Below are 19,460 nucleotides of genomic sequence, written 5' to 3' on the forward strand. Positions count from 1 at the left end.
TAGTTCCACAAGGCTGCCCTACTTTACATGTACTTTACATGCCAGTTCTGTCCCCCTAACTTACACGCTGAGCAATCTACGAATTCCCACAGTCCCCTCCCCAGGCTTGCCGATTTTCTAGAATGGCTCACAGAAGTCAGGTATATACCGTTAACATTTAGCAATTTGTTTAAAGGATGTAACACGGGAGCAAATGATGGGAGAGAGGCATGGGACCAGGTATCAGGAGCCAGGGGCTGCGGTTGAAAGTTACCTTCCTCTAATCACGGGCATTTCTGATTACCAGCCCCATCCTGACTCCTCTCATCAGTGTAGACTCAGATATGATCGGGAGCTCATTATGAATAACGAAAGACACTCCTGTTTGACTCATGATGTTCTTTCTCTCAGGAAATTCTCAGGGTGTTAAGAGCTCTCTGACACACCCACACACTGATCATTTTCTCCCCAGTGCCAAGGCTGGAGTAACCTTAGTGCTGCTATCTCTTAACCTATCTTGTCGTGTAGAGCCTAGCTGAGCAGTGTTTGTGTGGTCATGCGGCTTCTGCGCATTGTGTAGAAGATTGGAAAGCATTAAGAACTAATAAATAATTTGGCATTTTACTTATCATTTGTAGGAAACTGTTTTCTCAGGTAAATTTAAACAACTCTCTTTGGAATGGTTATCATTATAAATTCTATTACAGCCAGTATTGGCATCATTCCTTTCTTGTTATTTTTTTCTCTTCTGTCAAAGGGCTGGAGAGATGGCTCAGTGTTTAAGAGCACTGCCTGCTCTTCCGGAATACCCGGGTTTAATTCCCAGCATCCACATGGCAGCTAATAACTGTTATTCCAATTCTAGGCAGAACACCAATGCACATTAAAAAAAAAAAAGCTAATGTTCTCTTCTGTCAAGTTTGGTAAGCGATGGCAGAGTTCAAACTGGCCATTTACCGTGTATTTTATATAAGCCATATAGGAGACTGCGTACCTCTGTTAGTTCACCTTGTTATTACTAATGAAACATACAGAGCTTGTGCTTTTCAAAGGGAGAGGGGTCGCTGTAGCTCACAGTTTGGAGGATGGAAGTCCAAGATTGGCAGCCTCATTGACCTGACTCTGGCTGGGTCACATCTTAGTGGATGGCAGCATGTTGGAAGCATGGGTGAAAGGAAGAGAACACATGTTAGCCGGGAAGCCAGAGAGTGTCTCCCTCCTTGTGCAGGCTAAGCACACACTCTGCCACTGAGCTACACCCCCAGACCTCTCGTTTTTATACCAACCCCTTCTTGAGTACTGAGGGAGAGCACCTGACTTCTGAGGGCGGTGTCCCAGTAACCTATTCAACCTTCACTCACTGTTCAAAGGTTAGACCACTTCCCCTAGTGCCACCCCCCACGTGACCAGTTTGCTGCCATCATGCACTAAACTGGAGGGAGAATAGCATCAAAGGGTATGTTGCCAAGAATAGCAATAATAGCACTTACAGAAGCCATACTGGAGACCAAGCTCTCAACACAGGAATCTTTGGGAGATGAACCACATCCAAACCAAAGCAAACCTTAACCTATTACTTAGAAAAAAAATTATTTTCCTGGATCCTCATTAACAGAAGAAAAGATGACATATATCATAGGATTATGAAGTATGTTTTGCATAGTCAGTGTGTCTTTTTGTTGTATGGGTAGAGATATTATGATCTAATTTTAGTGCTTTTTAAAAAAAAGTAGCAAGCACTTTTGGTTTTACATCAAAACTTGTGTTTGGCAGTGCTTTTACACAGCCTCACAGTTGTGAAGGGCAAAAAATCCTCTTTTAGGAAAGGGTGACATGTGAGTATTTCCATAAAACACGCTCCTCCCCCATGGGTTTCTAAAAGGAGCAGTGAGCTGCTTTGCTTCCCAAGGTAGTGAAAGTCCAGGCTCATGGAGCAGCCCCAAATGAAACAAAAGAAAACAAGACCTTCACTCTCTCTGACATGTAAGGCAGCAGATATGCTGTAAGTCATAAGTGGATATGAATCTCTGGCATTGTATGGTCATGAGAGGATGGGAAGGGAACAAAAACGGGGCGGGGCTCAAAGGAAGTCAGACTGTGAAGCACACAAAGCGTGCGCACCCTCACCTCCCAACACTTCCAGCATCAGCTGGGATAGAGTTAGTTGTCCTCTGGGAATGTCATTTGAGTGTAAAATGTTACATTGGCTCACATGGTAAATAGTAATTCTTTTTATTCCTTCCTCTCTGGAGAATTTATTGTGGTAAGTCGTGAGAACAGTGCTTTAGAAATCCATGGAAAGGTTAGGAGTTGGTAATAGCTTTTGGGCCCTGGCAGTTAAAGAGCCGAAAGACACTTGACAGTGGCTTTGGCTGACCACCATGTAAGAAGTAGGAATGTAGGGCGTGGGTGTGGGTCAGGCCTAAGCGCTTTGGTTCAATTTGCTTTTGTTGATAACTCACGTAGGTGGGATTTTAAAGAGTGAACATTGTAAGTCAAAATTAAGTTTTCTTATGTCACATGAATGTGAGTTATTTGTCCTGACTTAGGGGCTTTTGTAGTCCAAGAGGAAAGCAAAGGAAGTTGACCAAATAGAAAGTAAACCTTCCCCTTTCTTCATCAGGGACCCTGGAATGTCCTCGGGGCCCTGGGAACTCCTCTGTGAACAGAAGGAAGGCCTGAGGTGTTTCACCGACAGCTTTCCTAACATGGTGACTGTGATTACTCACTCACCTCAGTTAATTCTCCTTTCTCTCTTCAGCGAATGCAGATATTTTGAAAGCCATGGTAGCTGACAACAGCGTGGGTGATGTTGAAAGGTGAGTCTCTTCCTACGGATGGAGACAGTTTTCGTTTGTTCAGATTGATGCCATTGGCGTTCCGCTCACCGAGAGCTGGTCTCTAGCCTTGGTTCTAGCATTGGCATTGGAGGTCAAACAAGTCTTGGCTGAGAGTAATGGCTGGTACAAGGTGGAGTGTTAGACAGAATCCTCCATCTCTGCTCACTCGGTGACTGAGCTCTACTTATCCTTCAAAGTGTGACAACCTAAATGTCTCCACACACTGTCAGTATTTCTTGGGAGACCATTGCCCTGTGACTGGGGTTCACAGGAATAGGGTCAAGAACCACTGGGTATTGAGGGCGAGAGCCAGGGATTAGAAGATAAAGGAGACAGGAAACTGGGACCAGTAGTTCTTGTGTAAGCTGATGGCTTATGCCAAGTAAGTGTATTAAGAAGCATGGCATCGTCTATGCAGTTTTCATGGGGAAGATGGGGTACAGTCAGTGGAAAGCCATCATATACTGGGGTGAAGTCAGCAGAAAGCCAATAAAGCAGTGTTGCACAGGAGAATATAGGCCATCTCAAGTGTTCCACAGACTGAGCACACAGTGGCCATGGGGCCTGATAACCATAGCCCCCTAGGTGGGAAGAGTTGAGTTCTCAGGATGAAGTTGAAGCTCCTGCAAGACCCTGCCCCGAGACTTTTGCTGGCTCTAACAGGCACAGTCCTGTAGGTAGACAAGGAACCATGTTCTTTCTCCATACAACAGGGCCTCAGAGAAAGGTAACCTGGTCGGTTTAGAATATGCCTCCCAGCACTTGGGAGGCAGAGACAGGTGGATCTCTGTGAGTTTGAGGCCAACCTGGTCTACAGAGTGAATTCCAGGACAGGTTTCAAAGCTACAGAGAAACCCTGTATCAAAAACAAAAAAAGAATACCTACTTGGGCTGGAGAGATGGCTCAGAGGTTAAGAGCACTGGCTACTCTTTCAGAGTTCCTGAGTTCAATTCCCAGCACCCACATGGTGGCTCACAACCATCTGTAATGATATCTGGTGCCCTGTTCTGGCCTGCAAGTATACATGCAAGCAGAACACTGTATGTGTAATAAATAAATAAATCTTTAAAAAAAAGAATACCTACTAACTGTCTGTTTTTATATTGCTGGTGAGAGGTTATGGTTGTTGACTACCAGATTCCATTGTAATTATCTATAGATAATATAGATGTGATATAGATAGACTATGTCTAGACAATTCTCCATTTCACTAATCAGGAGTATTGATTGGGTGCAGGATACAGTGTGGGATAGAGCAGGGCAGTCACAGATCTTTGCCCTACAGGAATTCAGCCAGTGGGGCATAGAGATGGGTGCGAAAGACCTTATGAGGTAGAGGCTGGAGCTTGGGGGCCTCTGGGGACCAGAGTAAGAAAGGAGTGGCGTCTGTGTTGGATGTTCCAAGTGCTGATGTAGACTGGTACTGTAGACAGTCTGCCTGGAAGTGGTTGTTTGGGTGGCTAGAGACTATGCAGGAAGTGGTAGGATGTTGGATTGGGATGGAGTTGCATGAAAAAGAGGGTCTGCTTTTTGCGTGGTGTGCCTGCAAAGTGTGCCTAATTCCTCCTTAATGTGGATGTGTTTGTCAGATAAACTGTTGGGTGTGCACATTGGAGGGGTCGTGTAGAACATTGGGCTGCATGCTCAGGAAGTTCTGGAGTTGTAGTTTAGGACATAAAGACTCGTATTTCTACGGCTGGAGAGATGACTCAATGGTTAAGAGCACTGACTGTTCTTCTAGAGGACCTGGGTTCAATTCCCAGCACCCATATGGCAGCTTACAGCTGTCTATAACCTCAGTTCCAGGGTACCCAACACCCATGGAAAAAGATCAGTGCATATTAAAAAAGAAAAGACTCATACTTCCTGTCTTTGACCAGATAGTTGGTATCCAGTTCATATTAGCCAGTTGACTTCAGGCCTGTTCTTGGACTTGGTATTCACTGACACTTGGTAACTACTTGTGGAATGAATGCAGTTTGATGAGCTCAGTTTCTAATCTGTGGTGTCACGCCACCATTGTTCTTCTAGGGAAGTTCTACTTTGTGTGTGTATTTGAACAACTTGAGGGGCATTGCTAAAGAGCACCTGGGAACTTCTCGTTGTCTGGACTATTTTGACTCTCCTCAGCTGGAGCTGGAGCTGGAGTGTGGTGGTCCACTGGCTGCCTGCAGCCCAGAGGCTGGTTTCTGCCAGCTGTCTGTGTGGCTTTGGGGCTCTTGCTGCACACTGCAGGTTTTAGGTATTGGTCTCAGGTGTGGCAGAGGGCTGATTCCTGGTTGGTTTGTCCCTGCCCTGTTTGGATCCCTCATTTTCTGGCAGAGCATTGGTATGTGTCTTCTGAATGCAATGACATTTTGCATCTATAGTTCTCCTTTGTCTGTCTTAGCTAGTCTGGCCAGATGCTGTCCGGGTTACTCAGGTGGTCACCATTGTCTGTGGCCATGGACATGAGAGTGGGGGCTCTGCAATTTGACTTTGTAGGTCTGGATCTCACTTAGGTGCTATTATACTAGGTAAGCTATTGGACTGCTTTGAGCCCCAATGTCCTCATCTTTATGATGAGAAAATTAATGCATACACCGTAAAGATCTATGCAAATTTATTAAATTAACACATAAGGCATTCTTAGAAGACAGTTGGCTGTTCTTCTTATTGTCAGCAACATCTGCATCAATAGATGCACCACTTTCTATGTCTTGACCTAAAAGTTTTCCTTTGATGTAACAGACTGACTCAATGTTAGATTCTGACAGTCTTAAGCCTCCTGATAATTGTGCCTCCCCCCCTAGGCACATTCATGGCATCTTGCTTGGCATTCCAGGAAGATGATTGCTTGTGTGTAAGAAATCAGTGTGATTGCATGGGAAGGAGGATGGGGGTTTTTGGAAAAGAATCTAATATTGTGAAGTCAAATTGTGTGTCGTCCTTGGAAACAGTGGTGCATGAGCGGTTGGTCGCATGAGAGTTGAATGCTGCTGTCCAGGGCGAGGTCACAAAGTTCGTTAATACAATTGAAAGGTTTACTTAAGCCTTCCTGCATCTCAGGGAGCAACTGCCTTCACTGGGATTTCTTCTAAGCCATTTTTACCTTTTTCCTCCTCACCTTTAGCCCTGTGACCCCTAGCACTCCAGGGAGCCCACCTGTGAGTCCTGGACCCTTGTCACCAGGGGGCACCCCAGGGAAGCATGTCTGTGGCCACCATCTGCACACTGTGGGAGGTGCCGTTGAACGGGACGTTTGCCAGCGTTGTAGGCACAAGCGATGGCACTTCATAAGACCCACCACCAAGTCCAAAGAGGGCCGGCCACGGCGACAAGGGGAGGTCACTGTCCTCTCTGTCGGCAGGTAAGGTATCCTGATGCTGCTTCTGTGCAACCTGGTTGCTATGGTTACAGGTTTATGCTTAGCTTTTCATTTGAGGCTAAGTTCTCATGAACCTGGCTTTTTAGAGGTGCCCTGGTCTGAATCATGAATGTTCCTGACAGACCGGACAGTTATTGATAGCTCATATAGAGCATGTGTTAATTAAAGAGAGTAATTAATTACTCTCTGTAATAGCCGGAGCGCAGACTCTCAACTGTGTCGAGAACAAATGTCTCTGTTTCTCTTGAGAGAATCTAAAGCAGGTGATCAGGTCAGTGTGTGGCTCTTTACACAGCTGTGCAGAACCCCAGCCCCTTCCACTCCTGACTGTGCAGGTTCGTAAACAGAGAGAGTTGCAGCAGACATTATGAAGGGGTTCTGAGTGAAACCAGCCTGAGGGCGGTAGATGCCACTGACTCCAGTTGGTCACTTGCCTTCACCAAAGTGTCAGGCAATCAGGAAATGTCATGCTGCCGTGCGTCAAGACTAGAGAAAGACAGATTTGATCCAGAACTTTCCAGTTTCTGCCACTAAAGATCCACACCAGTAGCAGTGGCTGCTTTCTTTGAGGTCACCTCTGCTGTGTCTCTGGGGCCTCAGTTTTAGAGCATAATTTCCTTGTGATCCACATGTGCTGTGAAGATGCTGCAGTCTGATGGACAGCTTAGTGAGACTTGACATGAGTAGGCCTGTAGGGGACACTTGTGCAGTCTGAGAGCTTATACAGGAAGTTCCTTGCCTGGGAATGTGTCACAGGAGAAAGGTCATCTGTGCAGGAGTCAGACAAGGTAAGTGCCGAGTTTAAAATAGGACAAATCTCTAGGAAGACATGCTTTCTTCGTTAACCAATAAAAGCAACACATAGACAGAAGGACCTCCCACACCATTTCCCCTTTTCTGTTTAAACAAAAAGGAAGGCTTTCACTTTAACATAGTAAAATTACTCATTGCCATCTACCCTGATCCAGTTCTGGCAAGCCCGTTTATAGACTGTTATATTATAGCATGCCTCAGTTTCCCTCTGCACAAAGTGAGATGGCAGTCACACCCTCACCTCTCAGGGATTCTGTCAAAGCTAAAAAATGGTGAACAGGTAAGGATTTTAGAATGGTTTGGGGCTCATAAGCATCCAAGGAACATTGGCAGTTTTAGAAATTATTATTGTCATTTTGATTGGTTGAGTCTTGTCCCGTGTTAACAGTAACCACAAGGCTGAGAACTGTTTGCCACTCAGAGCAGGGCAGTCCAGCTCATGACCAGCCTTCATAAGAGTTCATGCTAAGAGACAGCCGTGGCGTTTTATGCATGCAGTGAACGAGAACCTGAAGCTCTTTGCACAAAGCACTTTCTGTCTTCTCTTTGAAAATGTGCTGGAAATTCTCAGCTTACATCCACTATGCACTTTTTCCAGGGCTCAGAATCCATCCCCCTCTTAGCTGTTGTTGGCTATGCTGGGTATTTAATCATTACAGCTGGTTTTCAGAGTGTTTGCTTAAGACTCTCAGTTTGACAGGGCAGAGTCTTTACTTCCCAGATGCCTCCTCTTGGTGGCTGGTGATCTCATTTTATACAAATAAGGAAATTTTTATTTTAGATCATTTTAAAGGCGATTAGGACCATAACTATATAAATGTTGTTATTGGAAACTGGGGATTTGACAATACCATTCTAGAAAAGCACATAGAGTAGATTGCCCCAACTTTTCTCCATGAAATTCTCTTCTTTAACTTCTTTGTTTTCTTCAGTCTTGAGTAAAAAATTAACCCAAATTTGGTTTTGAAAAGCAGAAGCAACTTAGTGAAGCCTCCGCTGGGCTCCTCTTCCGGGCAGGTGTGTATTTGCTGTATTTGCTGGGAGTGGTTACACAGTGACCATCTTGGTTATGTCCCTCTGAGCTGTAAGCCGCTTTTCCTGTTCCCTGGGGTTCTGTGGTTAATACCCATGTCGCTTTTGGAAGCCACAGCTCTCAGGCTAAGTGTTTTCTAATGTGCTTTCCATGCTCCGTGAACTATCAGAGATGGTTGCACAGGGGTCTGCGGGGCAGGTGTTTTGTTGCTGTTCTCCCTTTAGGCTGTTTATTTGGTGTCGCCCAGGAAGTGATTTTTTTTTTTTTTAAATTATAGTCCCTGCCTAATAGAAAAGCAAAGCCCATTGCATCTCCCCTTTCCCTCCCTAGGTTTAGAGTTACAAAAGTGGAACACAAGGCAAACCAGAAGGAGCGGAGAAGTTTGATGTCCGTCAGTGGGACTGAGAGTGTCAACGGGGATGTGCCTGTGACACCTGTGAAGAGGGATCGAAGTGGCACAGAGTAACAGGTGAGCTGTGGGTTTGGGGACATTGGGACTGGAGTGTGGAACTATTATAGATGAATATCTATTAACTTATATTTTTTAATTATACATTACATATTTAAATGAGCTACACAAACACAATACCTTAATCAAGGTCAGAAATACATCTACATATAACAAAATTGACCTTAAATTTGTATCAATAAACCAAGATCCATACCAATGCAAATTATTCATCTCTATTGCATATCCCCCTTTAAATGTAAACAAATAATTATAAACAATATTTGGGAATATGGATGTAGTTCTGTTCATACTGCTTCCTGCTGTTTGGGGGCACTGTTAATCAGATCGTTCATGGTGTATCCTGTATGCTAGGTTCATCTCAGTTAGCAGTTGGGCAAAGTAATTTTTTTGAGGGTGTTCAAGGTGACCATTCAGGGGGGTCTTGTTCCATCAAACCATACCAGTCTGGAAGCAATCCATAGGTTCTCATTCTCTGTGGAAACAAGAGAAGAACCTCTTTTCCAAAGCAACATATCCTTAGGCCCAAATTTGGAAGTCATGATGCTTGTTTAGCTTAGCAGACCATACAATGAAATGTCTCTCTGTACTTAGCTCCTTCACAGTCAAAAAAATTCAAAGAAAACACAATAATATACATAATCCAGACTGTGTGTGAAATTTCCATTTTTACATGACTTATTTTTCTTTACTTCTTTTAATCTATGACTATCTGTGCTCTATCTCTTTAAAGACTTTACCCTTTTTTTTAAAGCATTAACTTTATGGCTCTCTATTCTCTCTTTCAAGCCTACGTACATGTATCCAACACTATGACTCATCTCAGTTTATCTTTATTGCATATCTGTAATTCTTTACTGTTCATGAGCTCTTTTTAAAATGCTATGCACTTCTTAAAACTTAAGCTTCCATTACTATGGTAAATATGGTACTTCCTGCTTGCCCCACCCAGTCAAGCATGGCAGAGCCGCTTGTGCCTCTGAGCCATGCACACCACCCCACTCTCAGGCACACAGCCAGTCCATGTCGCCAGTAAGCAACCTGCAGAAGTCTGCTCTCACAAACCCCATCCCAGTGCTCTGTAGCTGGACCTCCTGCCTGAAAGAGTCAGAGTTCGCACTGGCAGGGCCCAGAAAGCTGGCATTTTAAAACGGTGCAGCTTTTTTTTCTACAGCTGAGTCAGGAAAACCTCTCTTAATGGAGCTGCAGCAGGCTGCTAGCAAACAATGAGAAGTCTGCATTTGTGTGTCTGGAATTAAACGCTCTCGCATTTTTAAGTGGATTTTAGTTTGCCACGTTGGTGCCGATTTGTTGGAGGAGAGGCCACTTGTTCTTCCCAACCGCCCTATATATATAGTAAGAGGGCTTCCCTGAAACTGGTATGACTGTGGGTACCAGGTCCTCACGATTACTTGTCTGCCCAGGGCTCCTTGTAAAGAGGCTTGGAACATTGCAGGGTTGTGGAGCCTGGTGAGCAGGAATCACATAGCATGCTGGGAGGTGAAGTCCATAATGTCACTGCAGAATCTTTGCATTCAAACAGGCTAAAATCCAGAATTTTAGAAAGTACAACAATAAGCTTTTAAAGGATTGGGAGCTCATTAAACTTTCTGTATAAAAGGAAAAAAAGAAACAAAACCCAGGTTGGAATGGTAGTATAGGATCGTCGTAGCACTTGGGAGGCTGAGGCGGGAGGATTGTGACTTTGATACTGGCCAGTGAGACCCTATGTCAGAAGAAACAAGCAAAAGATACAGGGCAAAGGATGTGCATTCTTACCATGTGTAAGTAAACTGTTTGAGAAAGACTGAGCTAATGTTTTGAATTGGAAAACAGGTCTCCCTCACTTATTGTAACCAAGAGAATACCCAGTCGGGATATTACCCTGCAGTACTCGGTAATAACGTTACTCCGGGGTGTCATTTCCCCCCACCTGGGAGCAATGCTCTTTGCACCAGCTATCCTGAAGCACTCAGAACTCAGGGTGACCACTTCTCTTCTTTGTTTAGAAGTTTTAAGAGCTAAAATCAGCCATTTCCCTGTAATGACTTCCTGTTGGCTTAGCTTTCATCCAACTCCTTCCTGGCTTGAGGACCATTTGTTGTCTTTATGCTTATTGTATGTAAAAGGGCAAGGCCTGAACTTGAGGATGGAAGGGTTGGCGCATGTAAAGGAAGCAAGGGCAGATGAGGTCAGGCACGTCCTCGACAGTACAGAGAGCCAGTGGAGCTGAACTGGAGTCTGGGATCTGGCTGCCAGATTCAGATCTCTCTTTGCTACTGTAACATAGGCTTGGGGCAGGCATGGCAGCCTTCTGTGTCTCACTGGCACATGGAGAAGTCACTGCCTGCCTTGGCATGACCCTGAGTGTTCTCTGAAGTAGCAGTGATGCCCAGGGCCTGGCGTGCTGGACATTCTAGACAGTGCTTCTGGTGTCCTAGTTAATTCACATTTGGTGGGTGAATGGAGGGATGGAGGGCATTTTGGTTGAAGCTTCTCTAATAGTCTGCAGATTCAAAGGCTAAAGACATTCTGGAAGCTGTCTGGAGGAGCCGCGCTCCTTAACTCTCTAGCACAGAGGTACTGGCCCCTCTTTAGTTCATGTAGGCTTGTGTTGGGAGAGATGTGGCCCTTATTTGAGGAGCTAAATGGGGACTTTTTTGAATATCGTTTTTTGGTTTTTGTTTGTTTTGTTGTTGTTTGTTTGTTTTTGAGGTACAGTCTCTTAACTCTATTCATGCTGTCCTGGAATTTACCATGTAGCCTGGGCTGGCCTTGAACCGAGAGGAAGCTAGGGAAGAGGGTGATGGAATGACTAGCGACTGGGGTGGCGTTAACTTGGTGTTCTGTGTAGTGTGAAGCGGCGGGGCTGTGTCCTGCCACCCGGCCGCCGGCTAGCTTTACACCCGAAATAATTACACGGAAACTGTATTCTCTTAAAACACTGCCTGGCCCATAGTTTCAGCCTCTTATTGGTTAATTCTCACATCTTCCTTTAACCCATATTTAGTAATCTGGGTAGCACCACGAGGTGTGGCTTACCAGGAGAGATCTTAACCTGCGTCCATCTCGGAGAGGAGCAGCATGGAGACTCACTATGGAGACTGCCTGAAGCGTCTCCCCAACTCTACTTCCTTGTTCCCACAATTCTGTTCTGTCTACTCCACCTACCTAATTTTCTGTTCTCTTAAAGGGCCAAGGCAGTTCTTTATTAATAATGAAAGTAACACATATACACTCCTCCATCATTTCCCCTTTTTCTGTTTAAACAAAAAAGAAAGGCTTTAACTTTAACATAGTAAAATTACATATAACAAAACAGTTATCAAGCAAGAATTACAGTTACAATATTTATATCTATTTTATCTTTTATCATAACTAAGGAAAACTATAACTATTGAACCATTCTTCAACTCCATCAAAGACTCCAGAAGGATATAAGACTACCTAAGTAAACAAGAAGTAAGTAACTTTCAAACTCTAGAAATGACAGAGACAACTCGCTGCCTAGACAGTCACCCAAAGTTCCTCTGTACCGTTGGGGCATCCATCTTCAGCCTTCAGGCCCATAGTGTCCAGCAGACTTTTTCATGAAGCAGGAAATTCCAAAGACAGTTCAGTCACTTTCTGCTGTGTCCTGCAGAACGTCTCGCAGACTCTTTCATGAATCAGGAACCCCGAAAGACCATCTCACCTTTAGGCAAGTTCAGCAGTCCTCTCTCTGCGGGTTCTTTGTATCCAGTTTATGGAACAGTCCAGCCAAGAGCAGTTTCTTGCCCAAATGGCTAACAAACTCCATAAGTAGCTTCTTCGATGCCCATCTTCCTCTTGAAGTAGATTGGTGCTGCCAGGAGCAGACGTGTCTCATTGTCATGAAAAACCCTAAGTTATTAAAACATTAAAAGCCATATTCTGCAGTCTTTGAAAGATGTGAAGAATGTCTATCTAACTGAAATATATCTCTACATATCTAGAAAATCTAATAACATGACTACAAGCTTAACTATTATCAATGATTATCCATTAACAACCTATATTTCCTAATTATACATTACAGTTTTTAAAATGAACTACAATCACAATAGCTTAATCAAGATCAGAAATACATATACATATAACAAAATTGACCTTAAAATCTATACCAATGCAAATTCATATCTATATCATCTCCCCCTTTAAATGTAAAAGAACATTTATAAGCAATATTTGGGAATATGGACGTAGTAATCTCTCCAAACTGCTTCCTGCTGAATGGGGGCGCTGTTATTTAGGTCTTTCATGGTGTAACCTGTGTGCTAGGTTCATCTCAGTCGGCAGTTGAGCGAAGTAATTTTTTGAGGGTGTTCACAGCAACCTTTCAGGAGGGCGTGGTCTATCATACCCTATTGGGATAGAAGCAATCCACAGAGTCTCATCCTCTGTGAAAACAAAAGAAGAAACTCTTTTCCAAAGCATCATGTTCTTAGATCCAAATCCTGAAGTCATACCGTTAAGATGTCCATTCTGGTCTAGACTGGCAGCCCATATAATGAAATGTCTCTCTGTATTTAGCTCCTTTACAGTCAAAAATTTCAAAGAAAACACAACAAAATACACAATCCAGACTCTCTGTGAATTTTCCATTTTTACGTGGCTTATTTTTACTCTATCACTTACTTTATTCTGTCTCTTTAAAGGCTTTACCTTTTTTTTTTTTTTTTAGGCATTAACTTTATTTTCTATATTTTTTCTTCTCTTTCGCTCTCAAGCCTACGTACATTTATCCAACATTGTGACCCATTTAAAGGCCTTCTATGTCTGAATCATTTCTATTGTGAATCTGTAATTTTTTTACTATCCAGGAGCACTTCTTAAAAGGTTAACCACTTCTTAAAATCTTAAGTTGCGCCAGGTAGAGGTAATACGGTACCGCCTGTTTACAGCCAAGTCTAAACCTTAACTGCGCTGTTATTATGGTAATTGCGATAGACCTGTCTGAGCTCAGCACAATTCAGCATGGCGGAGCAGAGCCAGAGCTGCTACTGCCTCAGTCATTTGGTGTCCCTGAGCTGCACACAGTTACAGGTACACAGCAGTCCACATTGGAGCTGCACTCAGCAGTTTAATTTTGATACTGAGCGTGCAGCACAGAAACTCTTTTAATCCAAGTCACAGCCGAATCTGACGCGCAGAGCACCGTGCAGTTTGAAAACACCTCTCTCTCTATGGCGGCAGGAATCCGCAAATGCTGTCCCGCTCGCCTAAGCCTGATTCCGCCATCTGCCCAGGTGCAGGCAGGGAGCAGTGAGCCATTGGCATGGTCTCAGAGTACTTTCTTTCCGATCCCAAGCGGGCAAGGTTTTTAAGTGGATTTAGTCACCACGTTGGAGCGCCAATCTGTAGTGTGAAGCGGCGGGGCTGTGTCCCGCCACCCGGCCGCCGGCTAGCTTTACACCCGAAATAATTACACGGAAACTGTATTCTCTTAAAACACTGCCTGGCCCATAGTTTCAGCCTCTTATTGGTTAATTCTCACATCTTCCTTTAACCCATATTTAGTAATCTGGGTAGCACCACGAGGTGTGGCTTACCAGGAGAGATCTTAACCTGAGTCCATCTTGGAGAGGAGCAGCATGGAGACTCACTATGGAGACTGCCTGAAGCGTCTCCCCAACTCTACTTCCTTGTTCCCACAATTCTGTTCTGTCTACTCCACCTACCTAATTTTCTGTTCTCTTAAAGGGCCAAGGCAGTTCTTTATTAATAATGAAAGTAACACATATACACTCCTCCATCAGTTCTGGTTTTCTGGACATAGTGCCGATATCTACCATGTCATCATTATAAACATTTCCTAATGGGGTTCACACCATCACCCCGATGAAGAAACTGGCACACGGGTGCATAGATTAAGTATCAGTGGCCATGTCACCAGAGAGAAGATCCAAGCTTCATAGCCAGGTCTCTGATTGTAAGATAGAACGGTGGGCCAGACCAGTCAGCCTTAGGTGCTCCTGGGGAGGAAGCCTAGGCCCTCGGCCTTGGCTGGGGGAATGTTACTATGGATCCTTCTAGAACTTTGTCTGTTAGAGTAGCTTGTAGTCAGGTAGGCTACTGTCTTAGTTTGGGTTTTTATTGCTGTGAAGAGACACCATGACCACGGCAACTCTTAGAAAGAATGCATTTAATTGAGGTGGCTCACTTATAATTTTAAAGGTTCAGTCCAATATCATCATGGTGGGACACATGGCAGCATGCAGACAGGCATGGTGCTGGAGCTGAGAGTGCAGGCAACAGGAAGTCAACTGACAGTCACACTGAGGGAAGCTTGAGCAAAAGAGACTGCTAAACCCTCCCCACAGTGACACACTTCCTCCAGCAAGGCCACACCTCCTAACAGTGTAACTCCCTTTGGGGGCCATTTTATTTCAGACAACCACAGTTACTTAGGTGTAAGTTAATTCAGAGTAAACATTTAGATTTTGTATTAGTCATATTTCAAATGATCAGTAGCTGTCAAGGCTGGAGTCTGCCCTGTTGGGCTTTGCAGACATAGGACGTGGCCGTCATCCGGAAGGCAGGACTGAGCAGTGGTGGCGGGACCTCTGATGTTAGACCGGACTGCTGAGTGCGCTGGGGAAGTCGGAGGAGCTGATTACAGATGGCTGTCTGGGAAGGGACACCCTGCTATTAAAGGCTAAGATGATGAGAGCCCAGCGAGAATATGGGTCACACTGACAGCGTGTATGTGACTTCCCCCACCCCCTCACCTCCAGCGAGAATGTGGGGTCACACTGACAGCGTGTATGTGACTCCCCCCACTCCCACGCCCCCAGCGAGAATGGGGTCACACTGACAGTGTGTATGTGACTCCCCCCACTCCCACGCCCCCAGCGAGAATGTGGGGTCACACTGACAGTGTGTATGTGACTCCCCCACCCCTATGCCCCCAGCGAGAATGTGGGGTCACACTGACAGTGTGTATGTGACTCCCCCACCCTCTTACCCCCAGCAGCAGTTGATGGCCTTAGAAGCACAGCCCAGTGCAGGCAGGAACCAACTGCAAGGCCATCCTCTTGCCATGCTCCACCCTGGTTACGGCCACACCCTGCCCTGGTTACAGCCACACCCTACCCTGGTTACAGCCATGCCACAATTTAGAAAGGTTAAAGGAATTAAGATTGCTCAGCTGGGTTTCGTGGCTCGAATTCTGTCTGTATCAGACTACAGGAAATGATCTTATTACCCGAAGCCCTGACCACAGGTAACCAACCAATCTAGTTTGATGTTCTCTACAGTGCACACAGACATCTTCCAGGATTACATAATTGGGTTCTACCAGGAGGCACGGATCCATCATGAGTCCATTTGGAAATAAATAGGTCTTAACTGCTCATACCTCCTTTTTATATGAAATAAAGATATTAATGCATTGATTCAAGGCAAGTGCCAAGAGAGTGTCTGGGATGGAGTTGGCTCTCAGAGGAGGGTAGCTTCTGCTGTCCAAATGTGGTGTACTATCCAAGTCAGTGAAATTCACCTCGTGGTCTTAATTTAAGAAGGAGCATATTCTCTGACACTCCAATTCACTATAATTGATTTTGAAATTAAAAGAAAACATTTTTTATTGTAGAAGTTAAAAAATTCAAAAGCAGAGAGAATAATAAGTATTTACACTCTGTAGAATCAAATTGAGTAACTCACTTTATAGGTAAAGTTCTTCAGCACATGATTAAAACAACTCATTTGGAATTGGTGGGGCTCAGGATGGACCCAGGGAGCCAGACGTCAGTTGTCACAGATGTTAACCTGGTCCAAGAAAAACGGCTAGGGTGTGTCCATGCTCATTTATGAGAATATGGACTAAGAAGAAGATGTAAGCAATAGTCATTAGTATTTAAAATATTAGATATTTGTTAAAATTTTCCTATGTTTCTGAAGAAGGTGTTCTTGAGACAGTTAATTGATCTTGACTTTTCAAACAAGGAAACTTGAAAGTTTTCATCTGAGCTAAAATTCCTGGTTCTGGACCGAATGAGAAGATTTGCCATAAAATGTAGCAACAGCTGGATGTAATGATACACAGACACCTTTATTCCTAGCACTCGGGAGGCAGAGACAGGCAGAACTAGAACACTCCATAGAACCAGAACAACACTACACAGAACCAGAACACTGCACAGAACCAGAACACTGCACAGAACCAGAACACTGCACAGAACCAGAACACTGCACAGAACCAGAACACTGCACAGAAACAGAACACTGCATAGAACAGAACAATACTACACAGAACCAGAACACTGCACAGAACCAGAACACTGCACAGAACCAGAACACTGCACAGAAACAGAACACTACACAGAACCAGAACACTGCACAGAACCAGAACACTGCATAGAACAGAACAATACTACACAGAACCAGAACACTGCACAGAACCAGAACACTCCATAGAACCAGAACAACACTGCACAGAATCAGAATACTGCACAGAACCAGAACACTCCATAGAACCAGAACAACACTACACAGAATCAGAACACTACACAGAACCAGAACACTGCATAGAACCAGAACACTGTATAGAACCAGAACACTGCATAAAACCAGAACACTGCATAGAACCAGAACACTGCATAGAACCAGAACACTGTACAGAACCAGAACACTCCATAGTATATTCTAGTCCTGCCGGGGCTACACAGTGAGACCCTCTCTTGGTGAAGAAAGCATAGCTCGTAAAAAGTAGTAAAAGGCTGACCTTGTTTTATATAGTTGAATTACTTCTTTGAAGTTGTAGTTTTTCCCTCCAAGGTGTTTTGGATTTTCCCAGCTGTTTTGGTACAGTACCTTAATTTACCATACATTCACTTACAAGATTCTTCCTCCCTGCTCACCCTCAACCATCCCTCACACACTTCATTCTTGTTTTTAACAGAATTTGTGCTTGGTGGAGTCAGTTTTCCATAGCCACAGATTCTTCATTGTTGGATTCATCCAGTATCCAACGCTGTCTGTACTGCACATATGCGCCTGTCTTTCCGTGATCCCTGAAGAATGCTGTACGATAGCCATTTACATAGCATTTACTTGCATTTGGTATTGTAAGTAACCGAGAGATGGTCTAGAATTTACAGGAGGGCAAGTGCAGCTGATATGCAAATCCTGTGCCTTCTTATGCAGGGTTGGACACCCACAGCTCTTGGTGTCCATGGAGTTCCTTGAGCTGACCCTTCTAGCTACTGAGAGACCATGGCGTGTTCTAGATAGAACACCTCTGATGGAGTAGGATTCCTCCTTCCTTCTCTCCTTCCCTGGTTTAAAAACAAAGTCTGTTTGTCCTCTGCTGCTTGTCCCCTCCCTGCCCCTGTGGCTTGAACTCCTTTTTGTAGCTCGTTCTGACTTACATTCTGCCTGGTTTATTTTGGCATTGCAGTCAGAATGGTTTCTTTTTTTTTTTTCCTCACAGAAAATGTGTTTTGATTTTTCCCTTAGAAGAATAAGCTTTTGTTCTTGAAAGTTAAATAAATCGAATTGCTTTCAGTCTCCAGATGCCACAGCCTTGTCTTCATTGTCACTAGCTTTGGCTTTTTATAAAAACGATGCTGCAGCTCGCATCCTCTGGTGCGTGTCTCTGAGGTGTGTTCTCTCTGATTGCACTTAGTGGAAACACTGACTTGGAAAGTTGCACAACATTTCACACATTTTCAATTTTAACTACTTTTCAACTTTCATCCTATTAAAATTGGACTGAGGTGGTTTTGTTTTATTTTGAGATTTTGCTGTTGAGTTGTTGGAATTTATAGATTCTGCTTATTATCTACCTGTCATACACACATATGCATAGTACGTGTGTGTGTGTGTGTGTGTGTGTGTGTTTGTATACACCTATCTATTGATCTACTTAGATATAGAAAGCATTTTCCTCCTCTCTGTAAATTGCGTCTTCACGCTGCTGTTCCCTTGGCCGTGTGGAAGCTTCAGTGCTATAACTTCACTTGTCTGTTGCTTCCTTGAGTGGGATTCTTGGGGTCCCTGCCTAGACCATGTTATGGTGGTTTGTTCCTGTGTTTTCCTCTGGTAGTTTTACAGTAGAATTTTAAAATTAAGGCAAGTGGATCATGAGGCATTTCTATTTTTATTGAGCTTATTCTCTGAGATCTTCACATGTATATGATGTATTTGACTACTTCCACCCAGCCTCTGTCCCCCTCTCACCCCTGGAGAGACGACTTTTTTTTTTTTTTAATTATTGCAAGTACTCTATTTTTGGTTATTTACTTTGGTGATTCACAGCTGGATTTTAAACTGTATAGATTTACTTTAAACTGTGTCTCTTAACTGCTGATGATTATAAGCAAATTGCTTGCCCCTCTTCTTTATTTCTCCTTTTTCTTTTCTTTCCTGATGTGCAGGGTCTTGCTCTGCAGCCCTGGCTGACCCAGTGCTTACTATATAGCCCATGCTGTATTGAATTCCCAGTGACCCTCCACCCCCACCTCAGCCTCCGTGGAGCTGGGATTGCAGATGTGCATCACCATACTCACACAACTGTGTCATTCTCATAGCCCAGGCTAACTTCAAACGTGTAGCCCAGGCTAGCCCCAAGGCTGGCCTTATTAATCTTAATCTTCTGCTTCTATGGCCTGGGTGCTGGGATTACAGGCATCCCTAACCTTCTCAAGCCTCGGTGTTGCCCTCATGAAGGAAGATGGTTTTTAGTCTTAACCGGCAGGATTTTGTGTGGTTCTTAAACCAGTCCTTGGCATCATTATTACTACTAACTATTCACCACTGTCAAGATCTGTCCTGGCGTTCCCAGTGGCCTTTGTCATTTATTAGGCTACTTCTTGAGTAAAAGATCCTCTTTTCCTTCTTAAGAACAAAACAACTTTGGACTCTCAGGACACCCAGATGTAGACAAGTCCCTCAGGAATTTGAGCCATTTTTGTCTGTGCTGAGGAGGCCTTAGAAAT

At 44.1% G+C, this 19,460-nt stretch overlaps 1 protein-coding gene across 1 annotated transcript in view; it reads left to right on the forward strand.

Annotated features, from left to right (window-relative positions):
• Rell1 (RELT like 1) overlaps positions 1–19,460 on the forward strand; it is a 64,299-nt gene that overhangs the window by 37,398 nt on the left and 7,441 nt on the right. Inside the window, exons 4-6 of the mRNA XM_038336696.1 lie at positions 2,741–2,798; positions 5,933–6,169; positions 8,364–8,502. Of these exons, the coding sequence (XP_038192624.1) occupies positions 2,741–2,798; positions 5,933–6,169; positions 8,364–8,499 (431 nt within the window). The 3' untranslated portion in view covers positions 8,500–8,502. The remainder of the gene's footprint in view (positions 1–2,740; positions 2,799–5,932; positions 6,170–8,363; positions 8,503–19,460) is intronic.

Source organism: Arvicola amphibius, chromosome 1, assembly GCF_903992535.2.
Source record: "Arvicola amphibius chromosome 1, mArvAmp1.2, whole genome shotgun sequence".
NCBI classification, from domain to species: domain Eukaryota; kingdom Metazoa; phylum Chordata; class Mammalia; order Rodentia; family Cricetidae; genus Arvicola; species Arvicola amphibius.